Genomic DNA, 25991 nt, shown 5'->3' with positions numbered 1-25991 from the left:
AAACTGCTACAGTTCCACCTGTTTCAGTTATTTACAATAATTTACATAAATCTCTTCAATCTTGTCTCAATTTTGATCTTACTTTCCCCTACGTCAGCAGAAATAGTAGATTCTTCAAGTAGAACAGCTATTTATTTATAATACAGTAAGTAACTCTTATTACCTGGAAATCCTATTACGACAAACTAGATAAATAAATTAACCACATCAGTGGTGAATACAATGGTGATAATGAGCCAAAGAAACACCGGAGATTCAGCTCACCGTGATGCTTAGAAAGAAATCCCAATCAATATGATACTGCCACTTTAACATGACAGAGGAAGAAGTGCAATTATTGTAAAAACTAGCTTTCAAATAGGTGTTATGGATCACTGAAGATGTTTTCAGCTATAGATGAGGCATAAACTATGAAAAATATAGTTTTCTATGAGAACTTAATAAATACCAATAATTATCTCGGAGAATTAAAGAGCCCTTTCAATTCCACAGCAGACACATGCACATGGATAAAATACACCAAAACTTTAAATTAATCCTGTTCTTATCTCAAAAGATGGCAATGTTACCCAATTAATTTAGATCAAAGAAATTTAGAATATCATCCCAAGCTGAGGAAATAAGATAGGTACTACAACAACTCTGAATCACAAAGGCTCCTAATTATCTCTAAAAGCACAAAGAGTGTAATTCGACTCAGGGAAGACAGACAAGATAAAGCCACTTTTGTACTTTACTGACCCTGCACTGCTCCTGTAGTCGTAAGGCTCATTGTAAAAGAGCTTGCCTAAAGGCTTGCCTGAATTACAGCAGCTAGTTCCCACCTGCTTGTGGGTTGTGTTACTGCCAAGAATCTCCAAAGTATAGTATATGCCACTACTGACATGACATTCTTAAACTGAGACTTATCTCTGGAAATCAACATCTGCAGCAACAATCTGCCATCTGTATCTAACTGGATAACAATAATTAGGGAATAATGAGGAAATGAGGTTTAAGAAAATAAAATCTGACCTCCAGTTAAGGTTCAGTCAACTAAAACTCCTTCCGTAAGTCTGTTACAAAATTAATTTTCAGAACTGCAGCAATAACAAAGTACTGAAAGTTTTTCCAAAGGTAAAGAATGCTAATACCAACCAGTTCTATATGCCATTTTTCTATTTCTCCAACAGATGCTGTAACCAAAGCTGGATTTTTATTATCTGCTGCTGATGAGGTGACTGGCTGATGCAGAGTATAGTCATTACCACCTACAGGCCAGGAGTTCTGAGTATTTGCCTAAAATAAAAATATTAATGCTTCAGTTGTACTTATGTAGGCTGTATTTTTAAACAAATACCAATTATATAAGTATTGAATCTTAATGATTTTCATCACAGTAGAATTTAAGAACCAATAAACAAGTTAATTAAGTAGCAACCTGTGAAGTTATATACAGAAATCCATGTTTTCAAACTGTCATCAAGTTTTGACTAAAACTCAGTTTGAGGATGACCATTTATATAGCCTTCACTAATAGGAATTAGGTCTCTGAACCTTGATTAAAATAACAACAAACATAAAACCTTACTGAGGCATCTAGAAGAGTTTGTTCTCTCAAAGTATGTTCTGCAGCCAGAAATTTCAGTTTCTGATGGAGGTCCTCATTTTCAAGCACAACTACTCGAACTCGATCTCTCATCCCAGACAATTCTTCCTACATGATAACAGGAACTGCATGTAAAAGGCTCCTTGAGACAATTAAATACATCTTGAGACCAAAAGTCTAGATTAACACTTTCAACTATTTTAACCCTTTCAAACAAAATGAGAATGTTCAAAAAAAAGAGTCATTACATGGATATTTAAGGTACAGAAATACTTCTTAAAAATATGCTTATTTCCATTTCTAAGATAAAGTAAAAATGTCTTTGAAGGTCTTTAGACTCTAAATAGACACCAAGATACATGGTAAGGCTCAGTGTTGACTGAATTGTGGCTTGCTCATTTTTGGTCATTATAACAATCAACCTCAAGACTAAGTTTAAGAAGCTGTTTTTAAGGCAATTTTTCTTATTTTGGGTACCAGGGTTTCATATTCAGGTGAAATATATTGTGTAAAATACCTTGCAAAACTTCACTTCCGCTTCTAAATGGTTAATGTACTGAGACTGATCGTTAATTATAGGAACAAGATCAGAAAGGTCTGGTAAATCTTCAGCTGCAGCTTCTGGGGGGTTCTGTAGGAAGGAAAGAATAGTACGTGTTATTTTCTGATTTTCCACTTACTGCAATAAGATGTTACTTGCACACAGAATATTATTTATGCTTACAAAAAAAAAGCAAGACACCAAGTACTAGATCATGAGGAAGGGAGAAACAAGAAAAACTTCAAATCTTCAGTACAAAAAAGTAAATATGTCACTTCTGTCAAAATGTGTTACTGCTTGATTAAGCACATCTATAAAACAGGAAAAAATTATACCCACCAACCAATGTTCAAATGAAATTCACACTGCTATTTATTATTCATTTTAGAAGAGTGTTCGGGAATATTTTCTTCTGTGAAATTAACATTAAAAATCTCTTGAATTTTAATTGGTATGCATCAAAGGATACACCTCTAAGTGTTCATTAATAATTGCTGCAGAAACACAACTATGCCATTTTAATAGCTCCACAGAAACACACAAAAATGTGTAACAGACACTACATTTAACAAAGAACCTGATATTTTAAAAGACTCTATGACTTTACAGCATTTACTCCTAAGAATACAGTACAAATTTAATAAGAATGTAAATAAATCTACTATTAAAATATCCTTCGAATCATAGCTGAAATGTCTTCCTGAAAACTACAGCCTCTTTGATCCTACTAGCAAGATGCAGTCTTTGTCACTCTGAAAAAAGAGTGAATTTAAAGTAGATATTACACAGCTATTTTGCATATTATTGAGATCTAATGAAATATGACATACTTTAATAATTTTAATAGAGTAACAATATTAATCGTAAATATGACAGTCTGCAATGAAACTGCCTCTGAATAGTCACAAAAATATTTAATGGAGTCTCAAATGACAAATTCAGCAATCCACTGCTTTCAGAGTCTCACTCATCCTCTTTACATATTTCAGTATTGCTGTACTACCTTTGTTTGATATTCCGCTATTGAACTATATTAACTGTTCTCATTCCTGAAGGTAATAAGAATGTCTATCAATGCAAGTCACTTTTTTTTTTTTTAATAAACTAAACAATTAAAACTGAGGCAGTCAAATTGGAACATGTTTCTAAATAGAACATATGTCCTCTTGTAAAAAAAATCTGCACTTTTCAGTAATTTACTGAACTGAGAAACGTAACTAATAAACATAAATAGGGTAAGTTTCCCTTCTTTGTATTGTTTCCTGGAAAGGATACAAAGTCTGCTAATTAGGTCCTCTTGGAGGAAGAACAGATACATTTCTAGTATTAGTTCGCTATTCTGGAGGAAACAGACTCCTTGTGCTGATCTCTAGCTAGTTTTGAAACTGTTACAATTCTACTTTCAGCAATCTTAGGTCAAAATCAAACCTTTTTGTGCAAAAAATGTCAATTATATGCTTTTCAAACACACCTGAAGTCTTAAAGATTCTAGAACTCATTTTCAGGAACTAATTAATTGAACAGCTGGACTGTTAAGTCTCCTGGACCACCTAAAATATTCAGAAACCTACACCTTTGTTTTTAAAGAAATAGAAACAGTCACCATTTAAAATAAATAAAGCTATTAATGGCTAGCTATTGCATTTTCTAGTTACCTTATCTAGAAGTTGTGCATCTGACAAGAACTGACAGAAAATGTTATGTTTTCCAAGATGAGGTATTAAGACTCCCTGCCCAGCTTTAAAGAAAGATAAAATCCACTAATTGGGTAAAAACAAACCAAAATTAACCAAACAACAACAACAACAAAAACAACAAACAACAACCACCACACACACAAACAACCACCACACACACACACACACAAGAAATAACCATGCTACGATGGTGATGAATATCCAAACCTTACATGAGAATGAATAACCATACCCGTAAAGGCAACAGAAATTTCTGGCAGGAAAAGCCTTCCTATCAAATGATACCCAATATAAATTCTGCCATAGGAAAGCGGGATTCTTGAGAAATCTAGAGCTAGAATTGAGGAGACAAATGCATGGTTTTCCAGAACCATCTAAAAAAACATTTATAGAATAAACTCTGAATCTGTAACCTATTTCACCTTGCCTTAATGCATGTAAACGTTCTGTTCTGTATACTCAGAATTCACAGTGCTTTAGAGGCTATTCATCTAAACTAGTTTATATAGTTTAAAAAAAAAAACACATTTGTTGGGGAAGGGAGAGAAGAGAGACAATATGTGTGTGTATGTACGTATATCCATATATTCTAAACAGAACACATTACAGTTCCAAGAATATTTGGAATTCATTGCTCTGCTCCTCCAGCTCCCATTGACCCCCCCAACTCTTCTCTGAAAGTTTAAGACACTGCAGTTGAGAATTCATATTTCCTCACTGAAAAGTTTACACAACAGCATTGTTTGAAAGTGGGAAAAATTCCTTTTCTACTCAAACTATTTTTCACTGAAGAACAGTACTCATGTTTAACCTGAGACATACTTGTGTAAGGTATGCAACAGTGCTAAAGAACAGTTTCACTAAAAGGAAAAGAATACGTAATATCTTCTCCTGACTGGGAAAGAATAGGGGACTAGTTAACCCATAGTCCTGTCACAGTGATATTTCTTTATTTATAAGCCTCTACCTGCCATTTGATGGGATGAATGCTTGTTAGATAATTTGTGATTCATTTCTTTAACTACACAATTGTTACCACTTAATTTGGGAATTTTAATAAATATTCTGATCACAGCCCCAAAATAATACGTGTTATAGAACAGAAGAACTGAGGTCAGGGGAAACATACATTTAAAGTACGCCAACTATAAAAATCAGTATGAATTACCAGACATTTATGCCTGAGTCTCAGAAATGCTGTTCACATTTGCATTCTCAACATTGAAAAGTTTACCATATGAACACAAGGGTTTATAAAATATAGATGCTTGGCAGCTTTAGGGGTTAGTGTTCTACACAGTGACAAATAGTTTTGCCAACATCCCAAGTAAGTTGGCCCACCTTGTAGTTTTACAGAATGACTCAAATTCCAAACTTCCAAACCCCAGGAATTGGATACTCCATGCTGTCACTCTTGAACCTGCTGCCCTGTAAACTGGCAAGAGACAATGGGAAGCAGTTGCAAAAACTCAAGCTACAAGGACAGCATCAGGAACGTGGGCTGGTGAGTGCTAAAGGAAAATCTCTGCCTGATCATCTGGGTGTGGTCTAAAAAAGTACTTATTTGATATCTCCTGCAATTTTAATCAGCAGGTGCTCTATCCATACAATAAATACCATATTTTCTGTTTACTCCTCCATGCTTTAATATAATCATAGGATATCCCGAGTTGGAAGGGACCCACAGGAATCACTGAGTCTAACTCCTGGATACACCCCCTGAAATACACCACGATCACACTTGTTTCTTTGGAAAAACATCTTGTTTTCTCAATTTTTCCACTTGGCTAAAATTTCCTTAAGTAGAAAACTTGGACAAAGATGAATTAAAAGATACTTTTAAAACAAACAAACCAACAACAACAAAACACACTTTCCCCCTCCCCACATGGGTTAACCACAAATTGATACTGATTCATGTAACCTCAAGATCAAACAATGATGCACCATACCCTTTAGATACAAAACTCTAATTCTATCCTGGCACTACTATGAGACACAAGTGCCTGTCAGGACAATCAGACTGAACTTGTGGATTTTGGAACTCTAAGAGAAGTTGAACTTCCAATAAAATTTCTCAATATCAGAACAGCAACAGAAGAGGAACACGTCTTTCCAATTTTCCTACTGCTAACTCAACTTTGACAGGGAAGAGTTGCTTGCATGGTTTAGTACAAACCTACCCAGGCAATAGAAGCCGTTGTAAGATTAAACTGAAACAATGTCTTTAATTTTTTTTTTCCTGCTAGTTACAGAAAAACTGCTATATACCAGTAACTGACCTGTACACTGCATGTATTTTGGTGCAGTTCTGCTGCAGGAAGGATACATTTGAGAAGCCTAGATAAGGGCATCCCTTCCGTTTAGTTTACTGACTTTGGCAGAGACCACTGCATTTTGGTGCAGAGCTACAAATTCTGTTGTTACATCGACATCTCTAATCCTCTAAAGAAAAAGCATGGTTATAGCACAAGAAAGCCTTTCTGAGCCTGCTGAGTATAGTCATAAAGGAAAATACAGACTGCTTTTACAGAAATTTGACCATGCAGTCAATCCCAACTGTTTCAAAACAAAAAGGATGAATTTTAGTGGAGAGAAGATGATGAGAAAGCTGAAAGTAATGCGAACTGTCACCTACACATCATGGTCAACAAAAAAAGAAATCTCTAAATCCTGTATCAAGGATTTCTTTTTCTTCTGCCGTGGTCATAAACAAACGAAGTTCTGACCACATCCTAGCAAAACTTTACATTTTGGAATATAAGAATGATTCATGGCCTTTCATTCATCCTGGATACTAGGAAATTATTGATCTCAGCATGCATGCTGTTCATTCAAATAACACAAAGAAACAAGAAGAAACATACACAGAACAGCATCTTCCTCCGTGATGGAGAGACTTCACTTTCCATTCTTTCTTGATGTTGCAACAAAATTTTAAGTTGATTAGCTAGGAAGAGATTAAAAAAAAACATTTATTGCAAGCAAGAACTCTGATTTGGGGGGGGGGGGGGGGGGGGGAACTAATTTCATATTGCTTCTAACAATTTTTAAGCTATTCGCCTTCTGAGTAATCTTACCTGCATGACTGTGCTGTAGATCCTGCCAGGCTGAATTCTCACTGTCATTGTTGCCACGGTCCACATCATCATTGCCCTTGTCCACAGAGGACTCATCAAATCCAACTTCATCCTTACCCTCTGCAAACTGTCTTTCCTCCAAGGCATATTTCAGTTGATGGATACTTTCATTAGCACGCTCTACAGTAAAAAAAACCATAAATGAAAGTATTTACCGATTGACAATTTGTTTGCAAAAAAATGCAAAGACTAAATGCATTCAGCATCTGTCTAACTTGACTCCTTCATCTGAGGCCAGACGCTGGAAGCAATTGTCTAATGCAAACAACAAAACTATTATATGTCAACAACTTGCGGGAGAAACATTTACCACATTTTTAAAGAACAAGCCATAAACAGCATATTAGCCTGTCAATGCATTATGCCTCTGCAGCAGCACAAGTACCTGCTATTAGAAATTGCCAGCAGAAAGAAAGCTTCAACTACTAATTTGACCCAAACACATTTCCTAGCATATATGGCTCCATTACTTTTCAATGAATATAAAGCTAATGCTATATTTCATATAACGTGCAGGATCAGGCTCTACGGACAGCATTTGTGAATTCTAGTGGTGACACCTCACATGACAAAGCAATGACTAGTACAACTGAAAAATATCTGAGTAACTGAAATAAAAACTCAGCAACAGGAAACAGTGATTAAGTAAAGATAGATGACTTCTGAACAAGTGTAAAAAAATAACACATCATGCCAGAAAAACAAAACCAAAAAACTATTTCCAGATAAAACAAAATACTTTATGAACCCTTCCAAGAACTGACTGACTTAGGGGTGATAAAGCAACACTCTTTTCTCATTTTCAATATATTTTTCTTTTATTTATTTTCCCTTTTTCTTTCAGCTGATTTCATAAAAATAGCAGGCTTTCTAACCATAAATGCCATATCACTCCACTATAGCTGAACATATCTGATACGCCAGAAAAGAAACTGGATAGATTTGCAGTTGAAGAGGTGACGACTGGATTGGGAATCAGAAAATATGGGATTGGTTTTAGACAGCGACACTTCTGGTTCACACTGTAGGGCCTCAATCAGTTAATTCACTTACTGCATTCTTTCTTTCAACCACCTATGTATAAATGGAGATGAGTAATTTCTCTTCCCTTTAAGCCATGTATATATACTAACTAGAAAAGACAGGAAAGTAACCTAGCATATTAGGGCTTTCTGCAATACTCAACAGAGCAGAACCTCTAGGTATTATTTACTGGTAAAGCTCTTCAGTTTTCAGTATTTAAAGGACCTCAGATCCCTGTGAAAAACTGCAAGCTAGCAACAAAAACTGATGCATCTCTTTTCTTTGATGTATCGGGCTCAATCCATCTGCTCCATAAAAAGTTGCCAACTATCATGTATAAATCACAGGCAGTACTTACCATAAGGGACAAGCAAATAACTTACCTAATGCCACAGCTAGCCAAACACCTTAGAGAAAGAAAACCACTGCTAATTATCTCAGTGACAGAAGCAACCAGCAAAACTGGTTCAAGGCCACATTGCTCTAGGTACAAAGAAACTCCGACCCCTTCACCTAAAATGCAACCACTTCAGGTGCAACCTTGCAACCTTTAGTGCAACCATCAGCGCAACCTTGGACTAGATTAAGTTCAGTTAAGCGTAATGTTTTAGACAAAACCAATAGGGCCCTGACTGAAACATTAATTAATGTTCAAAGAGCATACACTATATATTCTACATGCTGAATAATACTTCCATGTCCTGAAAGAAGCATTGATATCTCTTGTTATTTCCTCTACTCATTTTAACTACAAAATCTAAGTATTACACCCTGAAGATATATTACAGGTATCCTTTTTCCAGTGAAGAATCTTTATATAAATATAAAGGGTAGAAGTTTTTTTTTTTTTTTTTTTTTTTTTTGTAGGGTAACACCACTACTGCTGCAGAACAACTTAAAAAAATAATAAGAAATTAAAGACACTACAGATCCATTCAACTTATCCAAAAAAATTAAGATAAAGGCTAGAGTCAAAACACTGGAGCAAAATACAACAGGGAAGAGGTTGTTGTATTTCCAAGTAGTAATCGGCTTTGGGGAAAAAAAAGAAAAAAAGATTGTGAGAACAATTTGCTACTAAGGGGAAAGCAGAAAAAAAAAACAGAAGGCATTGAACCGTGTCTGCATTGCCTAAACAAAAGATGTTTTTTCAGACATTGCCCAAGACTGTCTATGAAGAGCACCCCTTTAAATGAAAGCACCAAAGCTACCTCATTCATGAACTCAGAAATGCCATAGAAAATACTCTTGATAGCTAATGGAGAGCTTAGCAAAGGAACCAACCATCCAAAATAACAGAACTGCCTGCAAGACACGGAAAATAACTCCAACTGATAGAAGTGTTGAGCAACATACATCGGAGAAAAACTGCAACTCCATAAAAAAAGTTGCTTTATCTCTATCATCTACAGGCAAAGTTCTAGTTCTAATAATGTTTACAGGAAGATAACTGGAAGTTACTGGCTATAAATTCAACATGTCACTTGTTAATATTCCACAGTTTCCAGTCAGAAAACAGCCCTAGAAAGTAGGAGGAGACAGAATTACAGTGATTACAGCTAAAATAATATAAAGAGAATTTACGAGGAGCATTAACCAACGAGACAGGAAATTAGACCAGTGGGTGTAAACACAAAGATATTTAAAGAAAGTTTTACTGTCCAAAGTACATTAACATTGATTGTTTCTATTGACACTTAGAAACCTAAAAATAGTACATCATATAGTCTCCTTCCCTGCAGATATTCAAGGCCCGTCTGGACGCCTACCTGCGCAACCTGCTCTAGGGAACCTGCTTTGGCAGGGGGGTTGGACCTGATGATCTCTGGAGGTCCCTTCCAACCCCAACAATTCTGTGATTCTGCGATATACTTCTGGGATAGTATTTCAGCCAAATAACTGCTTAAGAATATTAAAGAAAAACATTTGGTTTACATGGCGGAAATTTAATTCCTGAATACCTATTCATTATTGGAAATTTGAGGTATGCGAGTTTTCAAGGTTCTTTTGTTGTGTTTTTCAGTGAGGCAGAAAATCAGTTATTTATATTAAAAATATTTACTGGAGAGATTTTCACAGGGTGATAAAAAAAACCCTGTCCTTCAATAACAGTAATTTGCACTCACCTCATTATTTTAAAGGAAGTATTCAAGTACACTAGCTAGAATTGATTCTTTCATCCTATTTGAAAAGTAGTGCAAGTGAAAGTTTGTTGATTGAAATGAAATTTCACATGAAATGTCTGCTCAGAAACCAAGAAGCGATCTGAGAAATTGCTTTCAAGTTTTTATTTTATTTTGTGCGGGCCTGTAATTTACCTTACTCGCCATTCTGATACGGAGCTATTCTTCATACCACAGCCGTAGCCAAGCACAGGCACACGATCTACCACGCTACTAACATACTACATGTCCGTTTGAGACTGAAACCATCCTATCAATTACTATCTGTTTCTAGGATTTTACATGTAAACGTTCAACAACAAACGATACCAGGCTGCTCATTAAGACAGGCCTCAAAAGGTCCTAAGATGTGTTCAACACACTGATGTCTCAGAATAATGAGTTACAGATCCATCTGGTTTGGCTTCCCAGCCTTCATAGTTGCTTTGCATTGTTACATGAGAAATCTGCTATTTCAACACCTCCTTTAGCCAGTTATCATCTTTAAAAGGAAGATGTTCTCTAGAGCTGCAGCATTCATCCCTACCAGTCCCTAAACCAGCCTTTGCTGCAGAGTATAAAAGCACGTATCCCTCACCTGCAAGAAACACCAAGGGCTTCCCAATCCTTTCTGATGGATTCCCCAACCTTAAATGCATGTTACATGTTCTGCTCAGCAAGAATACCTAGAAACAATTGTCAAATAAAAATAAAAAGCCTAATAAAAAATGCAATTATAGATTACCATTTAAAATTTAATTCTTAACAGCTTCAGTGTCCTAGCACACTTGGAAAGCTGGTGACTTGGCCAAATGCTCATTTTTCCTAGGACTGCATGTCTCTCCTACTTTATTTACTGAAAAAGACGTGGAGTCACATAAGGCAGATTTCTTACAGCAAAGATTCACAAGATGCCTCTATCAGACATTGTAGCTAAAAAGGACGGCCTCCCCCTTCTCTTAAACCAACTCTGACCCAAAAGCAAGACAGTGTTGTTCACTTCAAAGGGTTGCTTATTTATGGGGCAGAAAATTCATATTAAAAGTGAACAATTCTCTGTCCAGAGAGTCAGGTGAATGCTAGAAATAAAGAAGTACACTCTAAAATGATGTCTTTCATGTATTGACTGCTGCCGAGCAAAAAAGAGAAAGCTGAGCTGAAAGGTCACCTGCCATCACACTCTGCTCCTCACACCGATGTAGAAGGAGGCTCGCTGGATGTTCATGCCACGACTGCCCATTTCTGGTGGTTAATGTGACTACAATAGCACAGTTCTTACTCTCCATTAGAAAATACCTCTCTTCCCTTGGGGATAACTTTTAAATAGAAATGCTATTATCTCCTAAAGACTTTGAAGTTCATTTGAAACGGTTTCAATTGTGTGAAAGTTTACACAGTAACCTAATAACCTAAACTGTACAAATACCACCCTCCTAACTCCGCGTTACACACAATGTGAAAGACTGCAATTATACAAAGTCTAGACTTATCAGGAAAAGCCCTGCTATAAAGCCTTCATTATTTACTCTCTGTTGGGCTCTAAGACCAATTATTTTTTGGTAACATTTTTGGCCTGGCTTTCTGCCCTCTGGCTATAGGAGTCAGTTTACTGAATACTTGGGCTTCCCTACGTACCAATACTGAGGGATTTTTCTTAACAAAGGACACAGCACTGAAGAGTAATTGGTAATCTTTGTGAACTAGTACACTCTTCCATCATACTGAGTAAGGCTGTGAAACGATACTTCTGATCTCCAGAATGGATGATTATAACCTGTTGCCATGTGTCAGCCTGGGTTCAGATAAAGTCAAGGACTACAAACAGTGTAAATGCTGCATATCAAAAATACGTAACAGTGCCCAAGGCTATCTGAAATTCCAGAATCCTGATGACATGAATGATACAAATTTGTAAAAAAAAAATCCCAAATTGCATAACAGTGAGTAAAATAGGTAAAGAATTAGGTTCAGCAGCACATGAAATAATAGACCTATTTGTTCCATGGTAAATCCATAAAGCTAGCAGGAACAATGTGAGCAATGGGGTTATGTTTGTGATACCGCCCTGTTGATATCTACTGACTGTGAAGCACTCCTGGATGTAAGGGATCAGACCTACCTCTACACTGTACGGAAAGTCCCTGCTTCCTAGAGTGGAAAGGGAAACAGCCACTAGAAGACTGTGCTCTGAAGTAGTTTACAAACCATAATGAATCCAGAGTAAGGCAATCCAGCCACAAATAGGGAAAATCAAAATAAGTTTTATGAACAGAATACATCCAGTCATTTGATATGGTGAACTCTACTGTTACTGTTATACAGAGTTAAACAGCCCAAGATACAAGATTTGTGAGAAAGGCCCTTTGAAGTTAGTTACAGCTTTAGCTCTCCTATCACTTACAACATCTGGATAACTTGGTACATAGGCATACTTCAAACTCTGCATATGAAAACACTATATTCTTGCCACAACTATGAAGATTCTGTATACACGCACATATATACACACATACTCGTGTGTGTGTATATATATATATATATGTATATGTATATATTATAAATATATATAAAACAGCCCCCAAGCATCTCAACAGATTTTTTGGTTGAGGGAAAGAGAAATTCCACTGGAACATTTTAAATGCACAGAGCCTAAGACAAAATTAGAAAAACTGGAACTGTGTTGCAAAATGCTACAAAAGCCTATTTTCATGGCAAATTTGAATAGAGGAACAAACCAAACTTACCAAACCACAAACACAAAAGAACATTTACACGAAGAAATACTAAGCATGCTGAAACTATGAAAACACAGGCAGAGGGCAGTGACTTGGCCTCCAAAGATTTTTGGCTTCCCCTGCTGTCACGGTCTAAGGAAGCCGAGAACGTCACGCCCAGCAGGGAGCCCAGGCAGCCCGATGTAACCCACTGAATCCCGATGTAACCACTGAATCCCCACATTTCCCTGTGCCCCAGCAGGACAGATGCTGAGCAGAGCACGCTGCCTGCATGCTCTAGAGCTCAGATACACACATCAGTGCCTCTCCTGCAGGATAAACACAAGAAATCCGCCTTCTCTATTGCCATGCTTTGGACTTGCAGTGATTCCAGTGGCCAGCAATAACTAAGCTTCAACGCCTAAAATGAAAAAGCGGGTCAGCCACTGCACTGTACAGAACAAGAGCTTGAATTCCTAAGGTATTTCAGTGACAGCGCAGCCCCTTGTCAGACCTGCACAAAAGCAAGCAAACAAGCCTGAAGCAGCATTCTAGGCAGAAGATCATCACAAGCTCTCTAAAAATACAGCAAGCGTTGTGAAACACGTCACATTTTCAACACATCGCTTGAGCTTATGCTTGCACTGGTGCAGCAGAAACAAACAAAAATAATAAGCCCAAGGTGTGACCTTTCTAACCAGAGCCCTCTGTTGTGTGTGATGGTAATGCTTTGTATTGGGGCAAAACCATTTTGCCATCAGAAGTTTTATTCAGTAGAGTAATTGTGTGTGCCTAACTAGTTTTAAAACCTTAACTTATCACTCCTCCTTTGTCAGTAACAGCCACAGTCAGAGCCCTCAGCCTCTGTGAAAGTCCAAATCCAGTACACGAAAGTTCCCTAACGGCCTTCTACCCTCACGCACAGTGAATGGGAAGATGACGAAGTACGAAGCTTGCCCTGCGTGGGGCAGGTCGTGGTTTGTTGTCGTTGCGAAGGAGATGCCAACGGAGCCCAAACGCCAGGTCCTGCCGGGCTGCGCGGAGCACCTCTCGGGTAGGACGAGGGGGGTCAGGGAGGCGGGGGTGTACCCGTGCGACCAGGGAAACGGCCGCCCGCAGGGAAACCGCTCCGGCCCCCCACGCCGCGCCGCCCCCCGCTCACCTCGGAGGCGCCGCTGGTAGCGCTCCAGAGCCGCCGCCAGGCCGGGCTCCCCGCCGGGCGCCCGCATCAGGACGCCGCCGGCTCCCGGGGCCACGCTCGCAGTGAACTCCCCTGCGGCTTTCAAGGGGAAGGGACTACAAGTCCCGGCATGCAGCGCGCCGCGCGAGGGCTGCTGGGAGGTGTAGTCCCCGGGAGGAGGATGGGCTCCCCTTTGTTGGGGCTTGCGGCCGCGCTCGCGCCTGCGCACAAGCACGCGCCTTCCGCCTACGTCCCCGGCTCCACAGCGGCCGGGCATAGCGCATGGCGGAGGCGCGGGAAGCCGTGTTTACCTCCCCGCGGCGCCTGCGCACTGAGCAGAGCCCCTGCCCCGCTATTGTCTGCAGCCAGCGCATGGGCAGCTCCGTCCCCGCGCCGCTCGGCGCCCGGCGCCTGCGCAGCGCTCCCCTCCTCCTCCTCCTCCTCCCTCCCCCCCCCGCATTGTGTGAGCCCGGCCGGCGCGTGCGCAGTGCCGCGCCCGCCGTGCCCGTTAACCGCTATGTGCGGGGAATAACGGCGGCGCGGCTGCACAGCGACGCCGAGCCCAGCGCCCCGCGGGGCTGCCGGCAGAGCGCCCCCCCCCCTCCCCCCCCACCAGTACTACCGGTATCACCAGTACCGCCAGCATCAGCACCAGCAGCGCCGGGCCGAGCCGTCGCGAAGGGGTGAGTGCGGAGGCGGCGGCTCGGGCGGAGCGGGGCCGGGGTCTCGCCGAGCCGCGCCGCGCCGTGTCGAGCCGCCCATTGTGTGCCGCTCCCGCCGCCGTCGCCCCTTCCCCCGCTGCGCCGCGGAGCGGTCGGCACACGCCGGGGGGGGCGGTGTCGGCGAGCTGAGGGTGAGCCGCGGGCGGGGGGCGCTTGGCTGCGCCCCAGGAGGACGAGGAGGAGGAGGAGGAGGAAGGGGAGGGGGAGATGCGGGTGATAAATGGGGAGTGGGCTCGGTGGGAGGTGGCAGCGGTCGGGGAGCCGGCCGCCTGCTCCTTTGTGCAGGGAAAGAAGGGCGGCAGCGCCGGGGAGGGATGAGGCGCCTTCCCGGCGCTGCGATGGAGGTCTCCGCGCCCGCGGTGCGCTGCCCGAGGCGCCGTGACAGCGCCCGGCCCCCCCCCCCCCCCCCCCCCGTGCCCGCGTGAGGTGGGACGGGGCGGCCCGGGCGTGATTCAACGCGAGGCGATTTCCTCTGGTAAACGTCCTCTGGGAGCTGCTCTGCGCCCAGATGCTGCTGAGCAGCCTGTGCGGGAACCGCGCTCTGCTGGCGTGACACGCAGCTCCTCGGCGCTCACGTCTGTTCAACGGCAGCGGGGAGCGTCGCACGTGTGGGCCCCTAAGGATCTTCCCCTCGCTTCTTGTTTTTTTTCCGAATACTCTGTCAGTTTCATGTCAGTTTCTGATGGTGTGGTTTGTTTGTTTGTTTTGCTTGTTTGTTTGCTTTTGTTTTCTGAAAGAGGTCATACAGCCTGGCTGGATGGAGAGAAGAGGGTTGCCCGGGGAGGTGGTGGAGTCACCGTCCCTGGGGGTGTTCAAGGAGAGGCTGGACGTGGTGCTTTGGGACATGGTTCAGTGGGTGACATTGGTGGTAGGGGGACGCTTGGACCAGATGATCTTGGAGGCCTTTTCCAAGCTTAAAGATTCTGTGATTCTAAGAGTAGAGTTGAGGATACACAGAATTATCTGTGCAAAACCGTAAGACGTGGTTTTGTTTTGTTTTGTTTTCTCAGATTTCTAAACTGTGTATTATTTGTAATGGATCAGCTACAAATCTTTTTCTTTTTAAAATAAACGTTGTGGCATAAAAGTTATTACTAAACTTACTTTATCATTGCAGTGTGATTTTTATTTATTTATTTGTTTTGGGGCATCTGTTCCAAGTATTCTGCAGGTGACTGCCTCCCATATTTATTCAGACTGGGTTTTGCAAATCAGAATGGCTTCTCACTGTCTCGTGCTTCCTAACTGTCTGGGACTTGGCAGGAAGAATTTTCAGTAATTCTCTTGGTAACACAGAACCCAGAAAATAACTGCGAGTTACAGAAGTGAACTAAAAAAGTCTGTGTTCACTTGCAGGTGAGAGCTAGGGAGCTTCCTTGAGTGACTGCAACACTACCTAAAACATGAATGGCTGCAGAAATTGATTTTGAAGTACCATTTCCAGTTCTTGCAAATGCAGGCAAAAAATGTTTAATGTACATAGTTACCATAGTACCTCCTTGAGGCTCTAAAAAAAAGTCCATTTCAGTGTCAGTGCTGCCTTTCTTGGCTTTGCAGGTAGAATGAAATTGAGGAAAAACAGATTATTTTTCTACTTCAACCAGAAAGCCAAGAAAATAGTGAAATTCTGCTTTTCCATTAGAAAATTTTGAGCAAGAGAGTGAGGCATTGAGTCTCTTCAGGTAGCAGAATTGCAGAAATTCTCCTCTCTGCCTGTGACATTTGTGAGGTTACAATGGCACGCGGTCCCCTCTTTGAAGAGCATGCTGCTTGCTGTAGTAAAAGTTGGTACGGTTGTGGCCGGGAGACTGAAATTTGAGGAAAAAAGATCTCTTTGTTACTGGGGGATGGAGCTGCTCATTTGCTGCCTGGAAGCTGGTGCTAGATGCATGATTTTCTACCAGCGTTCCCTGTGTCAGGGCTAAGGGAAGCAGGGAGGTGCCTTTCGTTGGCTACAAGGCTTGTGATGCTCTTGCTGAACGCCTGCAGTTCTGTTCCAGCGTCGATTGCTGTATCTGTTCTTGCATTGTCTCGTTCCTTACGCATCCTCTGTAGAGTGGTCTGCAGATAGCAGCTTCCTTCCCTGCACAATGCTCGTGCTTCCCTGCATCAGTCCATCCGGTGCGCTGAATGAGGCAGATGTCCTGGGGAAAAATAGTATGTGATCACGTGGCTTAAATTATAAGATAATGTATGCAAATGAGGCTGGGAAGAGAGTACAGGCTACTTGTTTAAACGGCTTTGTGTGTGTCTGTTGTATTGCCACAGCAAAATATTGAAATAAATCACAAATACCCAGTCCGCTTTTATAATTTAGTTTCTCCCACTCTATCCTCTCAAAGCTGGGAAGCTGTTTCTAATTTAGCGGTGCTCTTGTAGCTAAAGTCATAAGACCATTTTAACTGAAATTTTGTTTGACCTTCAGAAAAAAAAAACATATTTTAAATTAATATATGTTTTTTTGTCATGTATTACATCAAAAGCAGCTTGTCCTAAAAGCATCAACTAAAACCCACAGAGATGTTTTAGTGGATTGCCTGTGGAGTTGAAGCACACCATTCAGGCCCTTAGGTGGTTGATAAGGGGGAAGTCTGGGAGTAGGTGGGTGTTAGAGGAGGGTGACTGGCACCTGTAACATCCTCAAGCTCCCTGCTTACCCGCTTGCTCTGCTAATGCTGCAGCAGGCAGCTCTGCTACTTGGCCAAGAGTGGGAAAAGTTGATTCGCTCGACTAATCCAGCAGTTTCTTTTTGTTTTGCTTGACTTTTTTTTTTAATCCCTTGGGTTAGCAAATTGAATTATTTCATTGTGTGGTCAGATGAGTGCCAGAGCAAGTACACTGAATGGGGACAGCAACGTCAAGCCTGGAAGAAGGAAATACTTCCTTTTCCAGTAGCAGCAATCCATTTGGTCTGCTCAGCTCTACGCTCTGACAGTCTCCATTGCAGAATACTGCAGTCAGAAAGGGGATGTGTATAAATTCAAGAAAACCATTAAGGTACTGTTTTGTTCTTTTAGTCTTAGTTTCCTGTTCTTGATATGTAAAATGTCCACATTCACAATGTTCAGAACATAATTGGATAAAAAATAATGTTTCTTTATAATATGGGTATGAAAAGAGGTCCTGGTAAGTGGTGTGGCCTTTACATAAGAAAAAACAGGGTTTTCATACCAGACTAAGAGTGGTATCTTCTCTTTCACAGAATTTAAGGTTGTTAGTGTTCAGAGGCTTTCACAATTTTTTTTTTACTTCCTAGTCAAATAAAATCACACTTCAAAATTTATATATTTACTTATTTGAATTGTAGAAAAGTACTATTTGGTACGTGCTTAGATAAATAGTTTTTATTCATTCAAAACAGATGCATGGCAAAATGCACTGAATGTTATGCTTAATAAGATGGGATATCTCTTTTCCCATGTGCATCTGAAAGATGTCAACTTTGTTTCTCCTTCTCTTTTTGTCCACATAGAAATTGTTACTGGAAAATAGTTTTTTCCTTAGCTAGGTGCTTTTCAGAGCTCCATCAGCATCCACTGGTGGGCCTAGGAAGCAGAATCTGTGCCAACAGCTGCAGGCCTCTTACAGCCTGGCTTCTTCAGTTTGTTCTGCTGGGTTTAGTGCAAGAATTGGCCTTTTTCGTTATAGGTTCCTTTGTTTACTTGTTTCCATCCATGCGAACTAAAATGTTTTGTGTTCAGAACTTTTCCCTGAAACTGAAGTGGTATTTTCCTTGATATATAGCAGAATCTTCTAAGTCTGTGTGGTGGGCTTTCCAGATCTCCTATCACTGTACGGCATTCCAAACAAGACTGGCTCTGCTCATTTTGTTTCTGTCCAGGACTGGAAGTGATGCTCTGCCTGGCATTTCCAAGATGCTTCTCTGTGCACGGGGCATTTTGCTCGTCTTCAGCTGTGGTAGTGCATGATGGACTTGTAAGCAGTCCATTAGCTAACCATTGTGGTCTGGAGGTAGCAATACACTGAACCCATTAAATTAGATGTACTTAGGACTTTTCCTTCTAAATAATTTTCTTGATGATCTTTCTTCTGAATTGCAAATACTTGGCAATCTTCATACGTATTCTCTTCTGTGGTCAAAATCAAGGCCTTTTCAATTATCTCTTATTTGTCATGTTGTTGTGGATTACATTTCAAGATTCAGAAGAAAAAAACCAGGAACTCAGAATGTCATCTCTCTTCTGTTTTCTCATGAACACAATTTTTCTTGCTTTCGTTAGTCTCACTTCCAACCCGCAATTGCTCCCCCAGCAATACAACTGGTAACTTAGTCTTATTATACTTAGTCTTATACTTAATAATAAGACTTATCATACTTAGTAAACTAAATTATAAAACTAAATGGAAGACAGGGAGAAATATTGTAGTTTCATTTAGCTTAGATTTTTGTTTTTGACTTTTCCTAAGAACACAAGAATGGCCACCTTGGGGCAAGCCAAGTGTCCATCTACTGAAGCCTCCAAGAATATCTACAACCTGGTGCCTAGGGAGCCATAAGAAAGGTGCAGGCATATATGATATTTTCTCCTAAAGCAAAGCTAGTCTCCATCTATTTTCTGCTTGGGGCTTTTGTGTTGGGTGTGGTTTCTATTAAGTATTATTCTTTCTACTTGATCTGCATTTCTTCAGCACTGTCTTGAAAAGGCAGTTCAGTTAAACTGTCCCTTTCAAGTTTTCAGACCTCCGTTTCTCGTACATGTTCAGTTTTATACTGGATTAATTTAATAATAAAAATCCTGATTTATTGCCTCTTTTTGTTATTAAAGAAAAGCCAACCTAGTTTTGTGAGGTTAATGAAGATTGTGCTCACCCATCTCCCCTTCTTTATATGATATGTGTTCTTCCTATTTTACTTTGTTTCCAAAGGGAATATTCCTGTAGTATGAGGGTCAAATACTTCCTATAAGAATTGCTGCTCGGGGTGATTCATGGGTCAAAACACAGCTTGAATTTTAGTTTTGAGGTTGACTATAAAACTGGCTATTACAAATCTGTTTTGAATTGTAAGCAGAAATCATTCAGGAAGCCATTGAGAACCCAGAACTCCTTTTTGTTTAGATTTTGGATTAGCAGAGAATTTTGAAAAATGACCACAACTAGCAAAGCCAAGAATTATGGAACAACTCAAGTATTTTCATGATATAGATAATATTGCCCTCTTATGTCCTTCCGTGTTTTTGTTACTATTACAGTTCACACTGATAAATATAAGAAAACTTGTCAGAATTCACCTGTTTGTTAAAATCAGTATGTATAGTTTTAACTATTACCATTTAGAGTACAAATTCTGTAGCGTATTTCCTCATTCAAAATTTGATTTTCAACTTCCTTGGGCAAGGATGAGTTGTTTGTTTGCTCAAGGTCTTGGTGAAGTTCATAAGCTTCAGGTACTGCTGCTGACTTCTGTATATGGGATTGGTTTTTACACAGTGCAAGGCCCAACATATATCCATTGCATTATATTCTTTAGTTTACTATAGAAAACTTACTCATTTTAGGAAAAGAGAAAATGATACTATTGGATAATGCCAAGCAGTATTTCCTTTTTCAGTATTTGCATCTTCTAAATCACCACATATAATTGTCTTGCATACTGCATGCACATTTTATTTTATTTTTAAAATCACTTTTCTTAAGCAAACACCTTTGCTTTTCCTAATTTTGTAGCCCAACTGAATTTTCTTTAACATACTGTATCAGCATCTTCAACTCTCAAAATTAAACATATTCTGAGTGTTGCATTGCTAAACCTGCAAATAGCAACAGTCGGCTTCCTCCTGTCTGACCGGCTGATACTCCAGAACCTGGTTTGCATTGTTCTCTTGCACGATCCTCACTGTAGGTGTAGCACTTCTAAATGCTGCCGGTTACCTGCTCTGAGGGGTTTGGGGCTAGTACCAGAACTGAGAATAGAATTATCCAGCAGCCTCGCTTCTGGATGTCTGAATCATGCTGCAGTATCCACGTACACTAGAAATGCTTTAGAGCTTTAGTTTGTTGTGTCTTGAGCTGTATTTGGTTGAAAAGCAAAATTTTTTACTAGAGCTTCTGATATTGCTTTCATGGTCTTCAATTCTTTTTACCTTCTTTATGCACCCTAAGCAGTAAGTTTTCAATTGCTCCAGTTAATATTATTGGATTATTATTTTTATAAACCTCTGACAAGACGAATTCATTTTTATAATTTCTGGGCAGCCTATAGCATGTAGTGAAGTCCTTTATAAGGTGGCAGTGTTAGTAAAAAAAAAAAAAAAAAAAAAAAAGAGACATGAGTGTCAAGACGCAACAGTGAACCCTGAAGCCCTGAGTCATACCTTGCCTGATTGTGGTAAATTGAAGCCCTTGATTTAATAGAAGATAAACAATCAGTCTGCTGTTTTAAATGAAATTCATTAATTAACTTTAAACAGTACTTTGGAAGAAGGTTTGATTAACAGTACTTTGGGAGAAGGTTTGATTTAGTAGACTTAGATCCTTGAGTTGCCATATTATGTGGGTATTTCTCTTGGTGCAGTTTCATTCCAAAACCAAGAAAAGCACTAAACCTATTTTTATCTAGTGTGCTTCTTGGGAGGCAATGCTTCAAAAAAAGATTATATTCAGGGCATGTGTATTGCTTTATTTGTATAGCTTACTTCCATGAGAATTGTTCCTTTCTTTTCAAGGTATTTATTCACGCTTTGGGGGCGCTAATCTAAGGCAGCATTAGAAGAAAGGGTTTTCTTCATTACCCATTACAGATTTTAAAAGTTGCATTATCCGTGAAAATTATTTTATTAATATTTCTTACAGTTACTGTAGACCTAAGAAGTCCTGTGAGGTGTCGGTGGGATTAATGTAACCACACCGGGTTCTCCTAGCAGCCTAGGCCGAACTGACTCCTGGCTGACCTGGGCCTGCATTTTCTCCCCCTGCGGCTCTGCAGTCCCGCTCCTTTTGCTGTGGTGCTAGATTTCTGTGTGTTAGCTTCTGGGAACAATTCATTTGTTTGTGGGAGTGGAGAGGACGGGAGGAGTTGGTTTGTCACCAGCTGAACACGCTGAAATAGCTCAGCTGCACAGCCCCAGCCCCGGCAGTTCTGCAGCCAAGGCAAAGGGAGCGGTCAGGGCTGGGGCAGGGTGAGAGGGCTGGGAGCCTGACAGCACTCAGGCTGCGTTTGGCTGATGTGGGACCACAGCATCTTCAGCGCGTCGTTTGTAGGGTGAGGGTTAGAATTACGTATTTGCCTGTTGGTTGCGTGCTAAGTTTGAAAATAAGTTAACACTGTGAAGTTCTGGGCATGCAAGCGATTTACAGTAGGAGAAGCTAAATATTAACTATGTCAACTTCCCATACTAACTCCTACTAGGTTATTTGGGATTTGCTGCAGTGGAAGTGTAGGTGCATGAGCACCTATGAGGAAGAGATACCATACTGTAAATTCATATCCCATACAGCTGTCCAGTAGACTCTTCCTATGTTTAGAGACTTAATTGTGTATTTAATCGAGCTGCTAAAAGTAACTTTTCCATTTCAGCCAATAAAACTTTGGGCGCACACAGCTCCAATCTCATTAGAAATTCTGAACACAATGTATACTTTGGAATTCATAATCTTGTCACATAGTAAAACTTGGGGAAGGATTTGAAAATAGAATGCATTTTCTTTTTTTTCTTTTTTCTTGTGTTTAATTTGAATTGCTTTTTTATTTATGGAAGCTTCCAGACTGGCATGGACAGGTATGTTCTAGAGCATCTGTTCCCAGCTGTAGAGCTTGACTTTTATGGATGTGTGGGCTGGCATGGCTGGGCCTCTATTACTGAAACGTCTGTTTAATCCATTACGGTGTTTGTGTGTTCATACTCACGATACCATGCGAACGCACTCATTCTGTTAAAAAATGTCTGTGTGCCCAGACTGGGATTGCCCGCAACCTGTCCGACTCGCAGACCAAGTACAGGGAATGTTTCTGTTTCTTCCACTTCTCTCTTCCTCCCTCCAGCTTGTAATAGTACATGGCAGGTACATCCAAGACTGAAGGGAAAAAAAACACTTCTGAATTTCTGGCAACACTGTGAAAGCACTTTGCTAGTAATTCAAAGTAAAGCAATCCTATTTAAAAAAATGGAGAGGAAAATCATGCAGAAGAACAAGTCATGTCTGGTTTCCTAAGGATGTGTCCTGTATCAAACTATGCTGACCCTCAATGTGAACACATGCTCTTTCTTGTCTGCTTGGGTGGGAACCAGCAATATTCTGTGGGGAAAACAGCCTGAATGGCCGAGCACAGAGGAACCATGCAAGTGCAGGGTGGGCAGCAGGCTGCAAGGAGCTGGTACCTGCCAAATTTGTGGCACAGTGTTTCTGCCAGCGGGATGATCACCAAGCCACTTTTCATCGTTTATCAGCAGTCCTGGCTATTGGGGAGGTCCCAGCTGACTGGAGGCTAGTGAATGGGATGCCCATCTACAAGAAGGGCTGGAAGGAGGATCCGGAGAACTACAGGCCTGTCAGCCTGACCTCAGTGCCAGGGAAGCTCATGGAGCAGATCATCTTGAGTGCCATCACCTGGCACCTACAGGGCAACCAGGTGATCAGGCCCAGTCAGCATGGATTTATCAAAGGCAGGTCCTAATTAACAAATCTGATCTACTACAAGGTGACATGCTCAGTGGACAAGGATGACGCTGTGGATGTGGTCTACCTAGACTTCAGTAAGGCTTCAGACACCATTTCCCACAACATTCTCCTGAAGCTGGCTGGGTAAAAATGGGCTGGGTAGACGGGTCCAGGGTTGTGGTGAATGGAGTTAAATCCAGTTGGAGGCCAGTCACTAGCGGAGTTCCCCAGGGCTCAGTACTGGGGCCAGTTCTCTTCTGTATCTTTACAGATACAGCTAGGGGATGTTTAGGTTGGATATTAGGAAAAACTTCTTTACCGAAAGGGTTGTTAGGCATTGGAACAGGCTGCCCAGGGAAGTGGTTGAGTCACCATCCCTGGAGGTCTTCAAAAACCGTGTAGATGTAGAGCTTAGTGAAATAGATTAATGGTGGACTTGGCAGTGCTAGGTTAAAGGTTGGACTTGGTGATCTTAGAAGTCTTTCCCAACCTCAGTGATTCTATGATTCTACGATGAACTTGTTCTTTGATTAGTACTCAGCCCTCCTTCCCTCAAAGCTGGTCAGAGTCCTGCCTCTGAAATCTTCAGCTCGCAAAAGCTTGCTGATAGGAGGAGGGCTTGGTATAAAGAGTGGCTACTTAGGTTGCACTTTCTCAGGCAACTAAATAATGTTTCGGTAAGAGTTTTAATTAATTACTGTGTGGCAGAAGGACAATATAATTAAAAAACATAAATCCTAGGTTGTTTTAAAAGTACACACTCTTGCTTGATGGGAGAAATATACCTCTTAAAATATCTCTGGGGAAAAATAAAAAGTCTCCAACTGGGCTATTTTTGGATTAAGCATGAGAAAATATTAGCCTTGTATGTGACAGATATGTTAAGTAAATATTTACCATCTCTTAGATGGGAAATGTACAAGAGGTAAAGTCTGGGAAGAGCCAAAGCAAAACAAACACACACAGAAATGCAGGACTAATTTATTGTAAGGTGTTAGGTGTTGTAATTTATTAATCTAACAGCAATGTTGCTGGGTGGACACCAGTAGCAATACTAACTTGTATACCATGGATACATAGAGGGATTTAACGAACAGAGGATATGAATCGTTCCAGCCTCAAAAGAGGGAACTGGTGATGATCAGTCTTAATCAACTTCTTATGTTTTTGTCTGTATTTCGTTTGGTGATAAGTGATTTAAAATATTTTTGGTAAACCAGAAGACTATATCAATTGCAGCCATGTGGTCAATGTTGCTTAATATACCTTTGATATTTTAATTTTTTTTTAAATGTAGCTGAACATAGCCAAGTTCCCAGTCAAATCTTTGTGTTGGAAACATAAAATGTTACTTTTGTAGTAACTGTGGATTTAAAAAAAAGGGCGGGGGGGAGGAAGGGAACCCACCGAAACAGCAGTTGTTCACTGAAACCCTGGTAGAAGGGATGACTCAATCCCTTTTTGTGGATGAGGTTAGAGCTCTGCTTCCTCTTGGTTCCGTGCCTGGAGCAGCATGTGTGGAGGTCAGAGCTCTTCCCGTTTAGTCTTCCCTTTCACATCTCTTCCTTCTGGTCCTTTATTTTAAGGCAACTAAAGCGAAGGTGCCAATTACTGAATTCACAAAGGAAAATCTACATAGATTTCCTCCAACAGAACTACTTGAATTACAGATAATCTGTCTACTGAAAGACGTGCTTGGAAGCATTTAATACCCATTAAAAGTATTTACTTCAGTGTACTAATAAAAGTGCTTTCCAGTAGTCTCCAAATGTTCCAAAGTTAACCAGATTTACATCGTAGTAATCTGCAGAACCTATGCTAATGTTGTACCAAATCAATTGTAAACCAAATTATCACCAGTCATTCGTAAACCAGCTTATAAATGTCCATCTGAAAATTTTCTACTTGCATAGCAATAGGGGTTTATGAAAGTAATTTGGTTGAGAGATTGTAATACACTGGCTCAGACGAGTCCTTGCATAAAAGTGTCAGGCTGTATATACTCACTGTGTTTGGTAATAAGCTTATAGCGACAATCTCACACACAATTGTTTGATCATATTTTGTAAATGAGAGGTAGTGTAAAAAATAGAATTAAGACTTAACCATGCTGTAGTCTAGTAGCTATATTCCTGTTTGGCTGCACACAACAAAGGAATGAGCAGGCGCTGCAAGCAAATGTGGAATAGCTTCTCTCCAGGGAAGCCATTTCCTAGGTACTAATTACAGACTGCTTTAAAATCTGAAGTGTAGTCTATGTCACTTTAAAATCTTTGCAGTAGCTTATGTTTATCATTCAAACTATGGGTATTCTTGTTGTTTGTGCAAATGTCTTATCCTACTTCATATCTTGCTAAACTGTGGAGGCTTTTTTGGCAGCTGTTTTCACATGATTTTACAGTGAGAAAGTGTTTGTGCTGTCTGTGGTACCTTGAAGTTTCATTTTATGGGAAGGAGAGAGGAGAAAGGATGTGACTAAAGAACTGAAAAAATAGTTAAAATATAAGACACTTTAAGCCTTTTTCTACTCTATTTTTATATGAATCCCCAGGAAGAGCACTACCCATCGGGAGAAGCTCTTAAAAATTGAGTGCATAATGTGATC

General features: G+C 40.4%; 2 protein-coding genes across 18 annotated transcripts in view; one reads left to right on the top strand and one right to left on the bottom strand.

Moving 5' to 3' along the window:
* Positions 1-14454, bottom strand: part of SDCCAG8 (SHH signaling and ciliogenesis regulator SDCCAG8) — a 112131-nt gene extending 97677 nt beyond the window's left edge. For all 3 annotated transcript variants that reach the window (XR_014581855.1, XM_083829608.1, XM_083829609.1), the window contains exons 1-6: positions 14028-14454; positions 6907-7086; positions 6694-6776; positions 2106-2219; positions 1571-1696; positions 1138-1278 (exon numbers count right to left, since the gene is read on the bottom strand). Coding sequence is in view for 2 of the 3 variants with exons in the window: in XM_083829608.1 (XP_083685734.1) it covers positions 1138-1278; positions 1571-1696; positions 2106-2219; positions 6694-6776; positions 6907-7086; positions 14028-14322 (939 nt within the window). In the remaining variant the exon portion in view is untranslated. The remainder of the gene's footprint in view (positions 1-1137; positions 1279-1570; positions 1697-2105; positions 2220-6693; positions 6777-6906; positions 7087-14027) is intronic.
* A 52-nt stretch (positions 14455-14506) lies between these two features.
* CEP170 (centrosomal protein 170) overlaps positions 14507-25991 on the top strand; it is a 101504-nt gene continuing 90019 nt past the window's right edge. For 12 of the 15 annotated variants that reach the window (XM_083829599.1, XM_083829598.1, XM_083829597.1 and 9 more), the window contains exon 1: positions 14507-14728. The gene's annotated coding sequence lies outside the window, so the exon portion shown is untranslated. Of the gene's footprint in view, positions 14729-17443; positions 17765-21491; positions 21990-22019; positions 23482-25991 lie in introns of those variants that run through there. The other 3 variants (XM_083829602.1, XM_083829601.1, XM_083829600.1) reach the window with 3 other exon arrangements.

The sequence above is a fragment of the Anser anser genome (genome assembly GCF_964211835.1).
Source record: "Anser anser genome assembly, chromosome: 3".
NCBI lineage: Eukaryota > Metazoa > Chordata > Aves > Anseriformes > Anatidae > Anser > Anser anser.
Note: the sequence above shows the minus strand (reverse complement) of the source record. Positions and strands in the feature narration are given on the sequence as shown.